The following is a 15,258-nucleotide window of genomic DNA, read 5'->3' as shown; positions in this document are numbered from 1 at the left end:
TATAATGAAGGAAAACACAGACGCTCTGTGCAAATGGCACCTGCAAGAGCTGTCTGTCTCTAACTGCTACTATATTAAATTAAGGTTCCCATTCATTTTGTGTTCCATTAGTTGCTCAAATTTCATTCCATGGCAACCGTAATTGGCCCATGTGGTGCAATCTCTGCTCTGTGTTCTCTGATTAGTGGATTTTAACGTCAGACTCTCCTTCCACATCAGATAAAATGGCAGCAACCTCCTTGTTTCCCTGTTGCCTACTCGCTTCCTGCCCCCTTCATTAAGACTTCCTCTGCGTGGCGCCCTCCCTTCCTCTTTAACTTTTGCTGTCTCGTTCGCCTCACCCTCACCCACCAGTCCTCACTCTCCGTCACCCTCCCTCCCCCTTCCATGACCTGCTGAACCAGCACACACTGGCCTGTCTGTCAAATCAACGGAACAGGTGCTCCAGCTACGACCTCACTTCCCCCACTTTTCCCCCTCTGCAGCCCAAAGGCACTAAACACACACACATACACACATGCACAGACACATGTACAATAGAAAACATGCACACATAAGCAAACACTCTCCTACATGTTCACCTGACTTGTTATGGAGGCTTGAACAACGAGGTTAAACCTGGGTGATTCAGTGTGGCACCAGCGCTGAAACATACTGTAACTATATGCTGACGGACACTGACTTACTGATCTGTGACTCTGTGGTGTCACACGCACGCACGCACACACACACACACATACACGCTCACATGTGCACGCAAACAGTTGTAAATCACTTTAAGAGGGTGACCCAAAGGTATCTTGACAGGAGCATATGAGCCTGCAGTCCTGCTGCAGTACATGATTTGATGTGAGTCCAAAACACTCCCGGGCTTTTCTCTCTACCTTGTAATAAACCGTCTACTTTATCCAGCCTTCACTTTTCTATCCATCACATTATGTGGCAATTCAGCTCCTAACATTAAGGAAATGTGCTGACTTCTTCATCAGTGAGTTTATTTCTGACAAAGTCATGTACAAACACACAAAGTGCTTATTGTCTTTGAATCTGTTCCTCAATCAATCAGTCAGCCAGCACATGTCAGAAGGAGGGGGGAGTGAATGGCTGCTAGGTGAGGGGAGGGTGAGACAAGGCCGCGGAGGGGGAGGGGTAAACTTTGACAGTCCCTCACAGTTGGCACCAAGGAGTCAGGATGCTTTGGGGCGGACAGGGAGAGGGGCAGAGAGAGCGAGACAGAGGTAGAGAAAGAAGGATAGGGTTAGTCTCTGTCATAAGGGGACGAAGGAACCATAGATCCTCTTCTCCTTGCATATTTACCTTTAGGAAAAAAACCCTGAAGAAGTGTGGAAAAGGGACGGGAAAAAAAGGATATGAAAAGAACATGAAAGAAAGAAATCGTCATTAAACGCACTACGAATTTCTCTCTTTCCCTCTCTTCCTCCATCTCGCACCTCTCTCAATTTAATCTTAAATCCACTCCAATTTCCCCCGAGGGACTCAATTCTCTCTTTTTCCTGTAAGTATTCTCTTTCATTCTCTTGCTTTTATTCTCTGGGTTGCTCACTGTTTTTTCGCTGGCTTCTTGTGCCTCAGTGCCCTACTGTGAAATAATGCCTGTGCCAGACGTCAAATCTCAATCAATCACTTGTTATTTGATTGCATTAATGACTGAGTGGCCTTCTTCTTCTTGGAGCACTCTTCATATTGTAAATAAGTGAGGTGTGTGCATTTATGGGATTGGGAATAGGAAAAGCACTGTGGTGATTTAGTATGCATAACCTCAGCTATTCCACAGCTTGTGTGTATTTTGTTTGTGTGTGTTTGTCCATTGCCTTCAAACAGGCTTCCTTTGGGTGTTCTGTGGCTGGCCTGCTGAAATCAATATTGGTAATAGGTTGTGTGTGTGCGCTAATGCAGCTTATGTAGATTTCTGGCCTTCTCTATTTGAGAGGCACCTCGTTTTCTTTTACAGCACAACACATTTGCAGTCACTCTTTCAAACAGCAAATGTGTAGTGCGATGCTGTAGATGTTGCAAGTTCATGTTTGTCCGTCACAATCAGTGTCCTCCAGAACGCCTCAGCCCTGACGTCTGAGTATCTGTTGGCGCTCCTGTCTCTGTCACTCATGCAGCTCGACTCTCCTCTTCCTCCTATTCCTCTGCCTCTTTAAAAGCCTCCTTGTCTGTTTAATTCTCTGTCGTTAGTTCTGTCTGTGTGTGGGCCTCTGTAACTCTTTGTGTGATTATGACAGGCTGTCTGTAGGGAGGCCTGCTGTTGCCAGAGCAGCTCACCGCAGTGTTCAGTCTGTCTGTAGGTCTGAGAGGCCTTGCGTCTCTATTTCCCCCTCAATCTATCTCTGCTGTGCTTTGTGTGCCACTATCCATATCGGTTTGTGTCTATCAGTGGATTAACGAGCATCTGTCTCTCTCCCTCCCCTGCTTCCTCTGCTCCCAACAGCGAGAGACAGAAGAAGAGGGACCATTCCTCCTGGTAGAGTGACACCAGGAATTTCCTCTTTCTTTCTCTCTGCTCCACTCCCTCACCCCGTACCCCCCCCCCTCCCCCCCACAATCAACCATGACACTGTTGGCCTCCGAGAGGTCGCTCCTCATCCGTAACAAGTTCCGCTCAGGTGAGGAATCAACTCAACTCAACTCACGCCAATTAAGGGGAGAAGGATTTATTTTCCCCACAACACTGGCTTCACATCTCAGGCATAATTGGCAAGATTAGCATCAATATATAGAGGTGAAGAGTTTGTGAAGGTTATTGGCTAGTCAGTCACATTGTCTATCATGTGATCAATAGAGTGAAGGTATTGATCATGGTGAATGGATTTAGTCATTGCTACCCGCAGACAGAGATGTTTTGAATGGACATGAGGACAGCTGAACCTGGGGTTAAAGATCTCTGCGTGTTACTGTGTGACACTTTAATGAGGTCATGTGTTGGTTTGTTGTAATTTATGGAAAAATAGACTATATGGCCCTTTAAAATGAACTTTCCTTTTCTTTGAACAAATGTCATCAGAGAAATACAGTGTAGCTCTGTCAAAGTCCAAGGCTTGTTATTAGAGACAGTGTACTAAAAAGCAGAGATTTTGTTGAGTATATTTGATTATATCCAAGATTCAACACAAGATTAAGTCCAAAATTCAACACAAGAAATATGTAGACATTATTGCAGGTGAACAGATCGATGATATCCTGTTACATTTTGTTAAGACCTTGAGCAGAAATTAGTCAAAGTGTGACTGAAATTAATTCCATTTTTGTACCAATATGATGTATTACTCCACTCATTACAATCTTCTCTAACAAACAGCATTAAACAACTTTCTCATAAGTGCATAATGCAAGTTTCGCTACAAGTTGTAGCGGCTGCTGTTGTGTTCCCTGGCAGCTGTCGCAAACGGCTGGTAAAATAGAAAGCCGAGGAAATGACATGGAGACAGTCCCCTAGGTGTACAAACACCTGCTGGAAAACGTGATTCTTTAGGGCAGCTGCTCTGTTTGAAATCATGTATGTACAGACTGTTGAAGCGCAGGACCAAAATATCACTTAGTATATTACTGATTAGCCGGGTGTCAGTCTGTTTATAGGACGATAGTTTAAATTTGCTGTTACTGTTTTTGTTGACCTGAAACTCTTGACATTATATCTCCTGGTGCATCTCATGTTACATAAGCATATGCTTGATGTTGGTCAGTTCTAAGAAAACATGTTCATCCTTATGTTAAAGCGGTGCTTCCCAACCTTTTTTGAAAATGAACCTCTTAAACATGCAAGCCCATTTCACAGGTTGTGTGTGTCTATGAGTTGTGAAAAGTTAAACCTAAGAGTCAGTGTGGGATTTTTCAATTTGAATGATTTTAAGAGGCCTGAAGACATAAGAGAAAACTGTTTTTGGAAGAAAAATGGAAAATGACAACCCCCACAAACGAAAAACAAACATACACATTTCAGTAACAGAAATATTCTGTTTTTATGACTCCCAGGTTGGGAACCACTACATTATGCAAAGCGTATTTGTGATTAAAACTGAGGTTAAGTTTTTGTTCCAGGCCCCCTGTTCAAGTACATAAAAAAATCTGCTGTGACACTCTGAAACCAATCTGTGTGTCAAGAGCTGCTTCACTATCTTATTAAAAGCACAGCGCTCAGTGTGTTAATGTGCTTAAAATCCAGATTTCTACCATGTTAAACTTTTGTTTTGAGTTCTCTGAGATGCAGGAAAGCAGGAAGAGTATAGTTAGCACAAATGAGGATGACGTGAGGAGGAGATGCATGAGAGGCTTGTGGAGAGAGTGGGACAGCTGAAGGGGGGATGGGACCAACAGAAATAGACATACTGAGAGATAAATAGTTACTGGCCTCAACCCCCTGTTCAGACTTCCACTCCCCTCGTCAGGTCTCTCAGGTCTCAAAACTCACTGAAATGTATCATGGGGGAAGCAATCGTGGCCCTTGGCCCAGCCCTACCCTTCACCTGCTTGTGTACTGAATGTTAATGTGTGTGCGCCTATGTGTGGTGTGTAGATGTGTGTATGCATGCAAGAGGATATATAATCTACAAGCAATGTGAAGTCATGAGGTAATATATGTTACAAGGACGTATCATTTAACAGTGGACCTGCTATATTGCTTTACTCAACTCTTACCTTTCTCTGTCAAACGTGATTTATTTGTCCTTTAAATTGTTTGTCTGTTTCATAGAGAAATTAATCTAATTTACAGTTCCATAAGTCTAACTTGTTATAGTTTAAAATATTTAACAGCCCGCTCAAACTCTGCTCCTTTCTTTCAGTCCTGCAGTTGAGGATTCAGAACCGAAGGCAGAGTGAGATCAATGCAGACCCTGGTTAGTCTATGTGTATCATTAACAAAGTGATTGATTCAGTTTCATATTAATGATCTTTAGGTCACCTTGTCTTACTGAAAGATGATTGCCTATTGATTGGTAAATGTCTTAGTAGGTTTACTATATTGATTGTTTACTTTCTTATATTTAACATTTTGGCTTAAAACTGCATGTTAATAAATAAATAAATAAATAAAAAATAATATAAAAATACTCGTGATAATGGATAATAGCAACAACAAAAAAGATATGCACAATGTGCCTTTTATTCACATTAACAAGGCATCACAGGGTCACACAAACAGCAAGGTGTCAGAATTGTAGAGGTGCACTATAAAAAAAAGGATTGCATATTTTCATTGTAGCTTTTGAAATGCAGATACAATTGTGCAAGTCTGGATACAATTATATATGTGGGAGTTAACATGTGTGCATAAATAATATGTTCTTCATATCACTTATTATCTGTATATGTAAGAGGTATGTAAATAAAATGTGATGTAGACTCATATGCAGGACATGCAGATTCAGGTTCATGCAGTAAATCTACAGAGTAGTCGACAGTGTAGAAAAGCAAAACACCATCCCTTTGTCGACAGGCAGTGCACCTTGCTTCAGTTCCCTCCTAGATGTCTGAGGTGGAAGCAGGTTGCACAAGAAGTGCTGCACATCCTGATGCCTGTCGACACAAAAAAGTGCCTGGGATGCTCCATGCTGTAACTTGGAGGGATGAGTTGAAGGCTTATAGTGCTTTGTTGTTAGTTCACCCGAGTTGCTCCTCTATTAGGCTAGCATCCTCCAAAAGAAAAACCAAAATGAGAGTTTGGATTTGAAAAACATTCTCTGTCTTCTTCTGCTGAATTGTCATTTTAATTCATAACTACTATCTTGCAGGGTTGAAATCTACCAGTCCCTCTCAGAAAACAGAGAAAGACCAGAGTGAAGCTCTGGTGAGTACCATCCTTTTTCTCATTGATATTCAACAGATTAAATATGGATGTTGATGTGGTAAAAGCCATGATGCAATGTAAAGACATTTTTCACTTCACATTTAGGATCATTTTTCAATTGAAAAAAATGATGGGACCAAATTTTATTTACTTTTGCTGTGTTTTCATGAGGACTAAGTCAACATTCACACTCAAAAACAAGTGAATGAACTAAGTAGTCTTCTGTGTGAGGACTAAACATAACCTAAAAAGAGACTTAATATTGGTCTCAGTGTTGCATAAGATCCAAGCGCTGCTTCAAAGATCTTGCAAAATAATTGACATTGTACTACGGCAGTATTTAACTTTCCCCTGAGTAAACTACATTGTAATCCCTGGCTGTTTGTATGACCTGCTGTTTCCTGATGCAGCGTCTAACTGATGATGGTGCCACTCAGAAGTTGCCCCCTAGTGGTCTGAACACTGAAACTGCACAAGGTGATGCCCTGCTCAGAATACTGTTGCTGTTTCTTCTGCTCTCTCTATCTCTCTCCCTCTCCTTGTCTGTATTTTATCATATCTGTGGTGCTCTCTGCTCCCTGTTGTACAGTAGTTGTACGAGGAAATGAAGTGTGTAAATCTGGTAGCAGGCTTGGCGTTTCATCAGCTGTCAGTTAAATAGAAATGTGACCTTGTTGCACACTGTAACTCTGCATTTTAAGTAGGCTGCAAACATATCGGTGATTGACAGCACACGATAAGCCCGCCCATTCAGGGATCAGAGTCATCATTTTTTCCTGTTAGTGACATTTTACTCTCTCATCTCTTTATCTCTCCTCCTCCTCCTCTCCGTAACCCTCTAACCATCTTTTTAAATTTAAAACATTGCTTTTATAATATCTGGCTTTTCAGGTTGTCTGAATTCCTAAACAGTCCTTTTCTGCCCTTTTAATAATGTTGTGTGTGCATGTTCACATCCAAGGGAATACACCTCCCTATGGGCAGGAGTGTTTACTATTTTTGATGCCACTACTAGTTTGAATTTGGACATATAGCCTGTGGCAGCACAGTCTCACATCACATATGTTCTGAAATCCTGTTGCTTCTCTCACTCCAATCTCCTCTTTTCTCTCTCTCTCCCTCTCTGCTGATCTCCCATCTGTCCCCTTTCCTCCGCTTATTTTTCCACCATCCCGCCCACCCGCAGAGAGGAGTGTATGCGGGGCCCAGAGGCAGAAGAAGACTTGCCAGGCACAGGACCTCAGTGAGAGGATCCAACATCCGCCTGGACCTGTGGAGCAAAAGCACGAACACACGCTGCCCCTGGAGAACCGTGAGTCAACATGCATCCACATACGATGGCACACATTTTTATTTTAATACCCTCATCTCCTTATCTCATCCTGTGACCTTACCTCCTTTCACTTTTAAATTCTTCAGGTCCTGCCTCTTTCCCTCTGTCCACTGATGTCTTCGAAGATGACATCTCCTCCTGCTCTTCCTCATCGCCCCCTGAGCAACATGGCGTTCACCAATCACCAGCCTTCCGTTCACTGCCAGGGCTCTCAGGTGACCAATTACTGAGTGACTTCTCAGCTGTGGGCCCACCCCTTAACCACAGCCCCAGTCATGCTCAGGTGAGGAAACAGCACTGAGTTTTGATTAAGATTCATGAAGTGCACAAAGTTAACAAGAAGGTCTAATAAATTACTTCTCACCAATAGCCTCTGATAAACACATTAAAGTAAATATTAACAGACTGATGAGATTAAAAATAGCTGTATATGTCAACTCCAATAATGTAATATTCCTTTCAGTCTGGTTTGGCGTTGCTCCCGGCAACCGAGGGCATCAGACAACCAATGACTGTAACACTGAGTGAATCAAACTCCATGGCAACAACTGGGAGACCAAATGGGATCTATCTGACCTCTCAGACCACACCCCTGCTGCCAAAGGTAATGTGGGGTTAATGCATATGGATTCTGTTGCTTTTATTTTGGTTTTCTTTTTTCTTTTTGGGTCATTTAAATTTATGGTGGTATGTTTTTTGTTTTGACTCCTGAAAATAAAATGTTAATGTCATGTATGCAGGGAGATAACTGTGATTTTCATTGAGGGAAACAACATTTAGATTGGGTATGTGTGCGTATGTTCTTATGTTGGTGACAGGCATTCACAGCAGGTATACAACATGAGAGATAAAACAGCATTGTAAAGGTCTTTAACCTAACAGGATGGTCACTCCTCTGTTTTGTCAAACACAGTGCTCTGCTGTAAGCTCCTCTGCATTCATTACTGTCAATTTGCACTTCTGGGGGAGCTCAGTATTTGCCCTGTAGGTTAACATATTCACACACAAGCAGCATGGCTGTGTGTCAGAACTAGCACATGCTGTCATCTGAAGATTTACGAGGCATTTGTGCATTTCATGTAAGAATTTAACCTTGACATGGGGCAAATACTGTCAAATGACGTTAAACGATTTGACATTTTCTCTGTGTGATATTTTACATGCTATTCTTGAAATTACTCATCAGAACCTCAGTATACTTACAAATGAATATACTTATAAATGTGGGTATTTTCTACCTTTATAGACAGCACGGCCTCCCAGCCCCACTTGTTCCTCCTCACTGCCATCCTCCCTCAACTTCAACCACCTCCCACGTCCACGGAAACCGCGGGACACCAAACCCAAGATGAGGAAACTCAAGTATCACCAGTACATTCCTCCAGACCAGAGAGGAGGGTCTGGAACTGGAGGTACCAATTTCATGCTACTACATTTAATTTAATAGTTCTTTCTTTAGTTCTTTCAAGACTTGCTCTTGTTGCTGGTTGTTTGAATTAAGCCTGGAAATGTGTTTATTTCCAGGGGGAGGAGCTAAACAGAAGAGCCCTACCCCTACCCAGTCTTTAGACCCAGCCTATTCCCATCTTCTGAAGCAGCAGCAGGTCTTCCTCCAGCTGCAGATCCTCCAGAACCAGCAGCAGCAACAACAGCAACAACTACAACCCCAACAACAGCTCACTGTTGTACCCAGGTATGCAGTTTCAGTAGTTTGCTGCTGATAGTGTTGGGTAACTCAATCTGAACCTAGGCGGTATGCAGGGCATCAGCACTCAGATGTTCCTGGTAAGTTTACGGTTTCGTTTTCCTCTAGTGGAGATCACGCTGATCTTGTGAAGTCCTCTGGAGCCATGCCCCTGAACCCCCAACCTGTTCCTGCTACAACAAACCACACGCCTATGGACACAAACTCCACATCTAAGCCTGAGCTTCTCCCAGCCAATCTTGTTGATCTAACAGTAAGAAAAGCAATTAAAATGTCTGAGAACCAAAAACTCTTATTTACAATTTAAGACAAACTCATATGACTGTCATTTCAACTCTCCCTTCCTCAGGTGTCAGAGTTACGGCAACAGCTGCGTAAGCGTGGACTCCCCGTCTCCGGCACTAAGCCTGCCCTGTTGCAGCGTCTCCGACCCTTCCAGCTCCCCCATTCTTGTCTCACTCCTGCACCTCTTTGCCAGCTGGGGACCAGTATGGAGCCCCTCGCTCCCAGCCCCCAGTTGCCACCCAACCAGAGTCCCAGCTTAAGCTCCAGCTCTGGACCAGACTCGCCCAGCAGCAGCCCTAACCAACAGATGTACATGCAGGACAGGGGAATTCCTAATGGGATTCTCAGCGAAGTCCCAAATGGGATCCTTAGTGCTGTCTCGAATGGTTTCTCAAATGCTGCATCAGTCAGTTTGACAGGTGAACAATGTGGTCTTACCAACACTGTCTTCCTGGCTCCGGCAAGCACCGCCTCAGGAACTCCAAGTCCTAGTCTACCCATGTCGTCTTCTTCACCCCTGCAATGTGGTACTCTCTGGAGGACTGACAACGAGCAGCAGCAGCAACAGCAGCAGCAGGAACTGAGCGTGGAGCTGGAGATGAGGGAGAGGATAAGGAGCAGGCCCAGGGAACGCTCTGCTAACACTGGCAATGAGGTAAGGACCAACTGGCTTGGATCTTTGATCTGTGTTGGGAACAGTTAATTTAACAGGGTGACTGTTTTCCAGAAATAAAATTATAAGTACCTTTTTACCATTCCTCTCATCTTCTAGTCTTGTGGAGGATCCCTTCATCCATTCCTGCAACAGGATTCAGGATGCTCTAGAGGGAAGACAGAAACAGACACACAGACAGAGGTGTTGTTTACACAGGTAAACACAAAAATCAATACACACATATCACATGTAGATGCCTCTTTTCAAGGAGGCACCACAGAGCCTTCCTTTCTAAATGTTTGAGCATGTTCCCATCACCACCTGTCCGCTAATTCACCCTTTGCTTTCTAATCAGGTGTTTTGCTGCCAACCATGTGATGTGATCGGCCAGGACTTTGAACTGCCAGTGCAGATTACAGCAAGTCCTGTTCAGGCCTTGCCTGGAGCTCGCAGCTTGGAGGAAGAACTACAAGAGGCCATCCAGAAAGCACAGGTTAGAGTCTTTAGTTGATCAGGAAGACATCACCAATAACTCCTTTTGTACAGAAGGAAATAAGTGTTTTTCCTTTCTCTTGCCAACAGATGGACCCCCGGCAGTCCATAGATGATATTCTGGATGACCCTTTTACTTGCGCCCGTGAGTATCCAATAATTAATTAAGAATACAACCTAAATGAAACTGTTATTTCTTTCAGAGTCTAATTATTTTTACTACCATCCTTCCAGGCTCCATCAATGTCTCTGATAAATCCCTTGCCCACTCAGACCCCAGCCCTTCTCCTCCCCCTCAAGCCAATCAACAACACCCCAAGGATGACAACTTTCTGCCCTCGCCTCTTTGCTCCTCTCTCTTACTGGAGCTCCCTCCATCTCCTGCTGTAATAACCACAAGCCAGGTGATCCCTGCTCCTCCACCACCTCCAATCTGCACCTCCCCTCTGTTATCCACTGGAAAGTCACGGAAACGACGGGCTCCAACTCAGTTTGATGCTGCTGACTGGCTTGAAACGCTGACATCTGGCCTGCACCCACTTACCCCACCCACAGCTCCATTCGTTGAGACAGACTTCAGTCTGGATCTGAATGCTACCATGTTACAATGTTATGATTTAATTTAGCAGATCCTTATATCCACAAGCAAGGATCTAGTCAGGAGAGAACAACACGAGTAAGTGCTAATCGAGTGTTGGATCTAATGATAGAGCAGTGGTGAGAACTTGTGTGTGCATATTTGTTTGTAACTCTCTATGTACAGAAGGTGATTGTTGTAGTTTTTGATTGTCATGAATGGGGAAGACTGTATGAATCCCACTGAGGGCACAAGATTGTGAATAGAAGCCTCCATCCATCCATCATTGATAGGCTGTCAGAGTCACTGGCTCCACGCAATGTCGAGAGCTGGATTCATTGCAGAGATTAGATCAAACATAGCTTTGATGGCACACACGCACCCTACGCACACATAGACACTGCACGCTATTTAAAAGCACTTGGGCTCAGCCAGAAATGGCAAACAAGCAACACATCTGTGGATTGACACACTCCACAGCACAATGTTTGCAGTGCAAAACAAAAGAAAACCTGGTAGCATATTAATTTAAACATGCTTCCTGGCTGCACTGGGAGAATGTTGTTTCTGACTTATCTCCAAAACCCGTTGTCGGATTGGGTTGAGTGTGGCCCCTGGTGTTGACTCAGTCATTGAGTCCTAGCCATTCATAAAGCCCATTTAGAGTGTGTAAAAGCCAGACAGAGCACACAGCTTGTGTGTGGCTCCAGACCTTAACCCGGTGCCAGACACACAGTCGGCATGCAGAGGGAGAAAGCTGGCAGAAGCTACAAACAAGCAGTGTGTGCGTGTTCATGTGTAAGTGCGAGTGCAAGTGTGTGCACGAGTGCAAGTATGTGTGTGTTGAGTATGTCTGACTGTGTGTAACTGTGCACACAGGGCTGCTTTTTGTTTGTGTCAACACACAAAATGCTTCCATCTATATTTATAAGCATTATTGCCAAATGCACTTGTAGTTACACACGCTTACAATTAAGTGTGCCTGTTTGTGTGTGGTGCGATTGATCTGTGAGAGGATACGAGTGAAAGACACAGAAGAGAGATTGTGTATTTCTGTGTCCACATTTCAGACTAGACATTTCGTTGTAGTCTCTTTGCCAGCGGGCAGTAACTCCAGTGTAGATATCCAGTGTAATCATCAGAACAACCACATTACCTTGTTCAAGTCACTGTTCTCCAGGAGAGCAATCAGGCAACTGCCCCAAAAATAGTCCTCATACAAATGCACCAATCAGACAAGTGAGAGTTTTCTCATCACTTTGCAAAAACAGGTGGTCATTTTGTTCCCTGATTAACCCCCAACTGTGTCTGGCCCGCTGCTCGGTGCTTACCCTGCTACTAGCAAAGCCAGATTTAGCACAATTTATAACCTAGCGCCAAGACCACACCTGTTCACTTTGCAAAACTAATTCCACAAATGTGTTTTTTGACATTGTTAAATTTTTGCTGTACAGTTAAATATAAGACATGACTATAAAATGCACTGTAGAAGTAGGACGTAATATGTTTGGAGAATATTAAAAATGACCAGAGGTGAGCTAGTCAGTTGGAGCTGATCCAGTAAATGCTGCACATTTTCTTAATTGTGACAGTGATCTTGCTTTCATATTCTAAATGATTTACTGGTCATGCAGAAATGGGTACAATATTTGTTTGTATAATATACTTTCAGTGAGTTATGTCCAATCTCAACCCCACTTAACATAATAACATTAATAAAAAAAAATCTGACAGAGGTTAGCTGCCATTAACCTAAGCTGCACCAGATAAATGTAATTTAGATACAAGATCCCATCTACATAAAATTAAATTTTACTCTTAATTGGCTGCATATGCCATGAATCATTTTTGAAGGGCTCTGATTGACTCATTCATTTGGGGAATAACTAACTGGATGTCTTTCTGTAAGACCACTTGATTTTGCAAGAACTGTGTTTCCCCTGCTCTTCTCAACCATATTGTGTTAAAATAAATGTAATGTGCTGAGTGCAATATGTGTAAAGGGCACAGCAACTGGTAGATGTAAGGTCATACTGTGATCATGTCATGTTTGTTTTTGTACGCAAACCTTGCAGCCTCTAGTTTCTTGTTCTGATGATAAACCAATGTCTTACCAAGCAAGACAGCTGTGGCAAATTATTAGAAGAAGATATTTGAGCACAGGTAAGCCTTCAACAGAATACTGAAAATTTATATTGAAGCTATTTTTGTACAGCTTTCACTACAGAAACAATGAAAAATGCAGTTAAATGTGGATGGATGGCTATGATAATCATAGCAATCAATAAACATTGCCTGCTGCATGAAAAAAAAGAAAATTGATAGGCAGGAGAGTAAGATGCTACCTCCTGTGACTTCCAGTGCTTTAGGGCCTACACTAGTGTTTTCCTCGTTTCTAATTGAATTTCCGAACACTAGCGCAGAGTTTCCTATTTCAGAGACCAGAACACCCCTGAGACAGTTTCACAGGTTTGACTAAACCCAGGTTAAATACTGTTATAAAGTGACCTGATTTAGATATGAAGCTGAAAACACTGGGGGTGTTGCAGGTAACTGAGACTCTGTAGGCCACTTCTGCTGCTATAAATGCCTTATTGTGTCAACTGAAACAAAATAAAATGTGTTTGCTTTTATTTATTATGTAATTTATTCATGCCAAAGATATCAACCCCTGTCCAAAATGTATTTTAAAGCATTAAGAAAATTAAAGTCTTAATAGATTTTTCTATGTGGCTCTTCCTGGTTTCTTTTATCTGTGTCAAGAAATCGAGCAGCTCATTGCTGTGATATATCATGCTGAACGGATTAACCAGTGGACACTTTAAATGGTAAAATGGACTGCATTTATATAGCGCCTTTCAAGTGTTCTGACCATTCAAAGTGCTTTACACTACATGCCAACATTCACCCATTCACATAATCATACACTGATGGCAGAGGCTGCCATGCATGGTGCCAACCTGCTCATCAGGAGTTCTCACACTCACACACTGATGGCACAGCCTTCAGGAGCCATTTGGGGTTCAGTAATTTGCCCAAGGAAACTTCAACATCTGGACAGGAGCTGGAGATTGAAAAAACAATCTTCTGATTAATGGATGAACCACTCTACCTCCTGAGCCAAAGCTGCCCCAAAGCTGCTTTATGGAGAAATAACTACTGATCACCTCTATATTTTACAAGAAACTGTCCCAAATTATGTCTTATCAAATATTGATGGTCACAAAGTGAATTAAATATTCATTTGTACCAATATGCTGCTTAAATATCCATGAAAAAGCACTGACACTCACATGGCTTGATGGTTAATCTTCATAATGACATAGTTATTATTATCTGGAGGAACAATAATGTAAAGTCAGTGATCATCAAGGCAAAAGATAAAAGATATTTTCTGATTGTAAATTGTGTTTTTCCATCAAGGACCACGTCAGCATATAACTTTAATGTTAAATTTAATCGCATTTATTGTAATAAATGATATATTCAAGTTTAGGCCATAAGGACCTACAGATAAAAAGTCATAAAGTAGCATGGGTAAGAGAGAGGAAGAGAGATCAGTGGTGGTTGAAGAGAGGGAGCGATGCTAACTAAAAAAGCAGTGAATCAGATAAATAAAACGTTATTTCAATGGTTACAATCTAAAGCACAAAAACACACCCACACCTCCGCACAACCATGCAGGTAAGTGCCATATTGCTGGATTTGGTGTGAATGCAGTTTTAGCACACGCTGCCCACTGTGGCCTCTGCCCTGTGTGTGTGTATGTGTGTGTGTGTGGAGCTCTGCCCTGTGTATGTATATATATAGTATATACAGTCAAGCCCGAAATTATTCATACCCCTTTTGGACATGCCACTTTTTGTTCAAATGTAAATTAAAGCTGACTGAAATATTTTTTTTACCACAATGATGCCTCTTGTACATTGTCTTTTTATCTTCTTGGAGACGCCTGTGTCACTTCCGGTCAAAAAACAACTTGCTGGTTGAATAAAAGTAACTTTAAGTCAAAATTTGCCAGGGGTATGAATAATTTCGGGCTTGACTGTACATTGTTTATCTTTTAGGATAATTCTGCAAAGGATGCCTTTAACATGACCCCAACCAGTTACATCTTTTACGTCTAACCATAACCTAAGCCCTAATCCCAACCACGGAGGTGATGCTTTGAAAACTTTAAATTATATTATTTTTTGATAGACCTGTTAGTGGGCCAAAGTTAAGTTCAACACATGTAAGTGAATGGTCTGTTGAATATATCATTTCTAACTGTGGCAGCTATTTTCTCACTTGTTTTGATACTGATGTACTGAATTATGTATTTTATAATCAATTATTTTTTTTCCATTTGCCAATACTCCTTCAAACTGCCTCTACTGTAAACTGCATCTCCTAATGA

General features: G+C 42.3%; 1 protein-coding gene across 1 annotated transcript; it reads left to right on the top strand.

Annotated features, from left to right (window-relative positions):
- Nucleotides 1-2,572: 2,572 nt before the first annotated feature.
- On the top strand, nucleotides 2,573-11,122 carry si:dkeyp-69b9.3 (myocardin). The gene is made up of 16 exons (XM_053326567.1): nucleotides 2,573-2,633; nucleotides 4,809-4,862; nucleotides 5,757-5,812; nucleotides 6,223-6,289; nucleotides 6,999-7,124; nucleotides 7,232-7,428; nucleotides 7,609-7,749; nucleotides 8,392-8,557; nucleotides 8,670-8,838; nucleotides 8,959-9,103; nucleotides 9,200-9,790; nucleotides 9,908-10,006; nucleotides 10,146-10,283; nucleotides 10,373-10,427; nucleotides 10,517-10,883; nucleotides 10,964-11,122. The coding sequence occupies exons 1-16, from the start codon at nucleotides 2,579-2,581 to the stop codon at nucleotides 11,001-11,003; spliced, it is 2,466 nt and encodes an 821-aa protein (XP_053182542.1). The 5' UTR covers nucleotides 2,573-2,578; the 3' UTR covers nucleotides 11,004-11,122.
- Nucleotides 11,123-15,258: the final 4,136 nt, after the last annotated feature.

Source organism: Scomber japonicus, chromosome 10 (assembly GCF_027409825.1).
Source record: "Scomber japonicus isolate fScoJap1 chromosome 10, fScoJap1.pri, whole genome shotgun sequence".
NCBI classification, from domain to species: Eukaryota; Metazoa; Chordata; class Actinopteri; order Scombriformes; family Scombridae; genus Scomber; species Scomber japonicus.
This window is presented reverse-complemented; position numbering and strand designations above follow the sequence as displayed.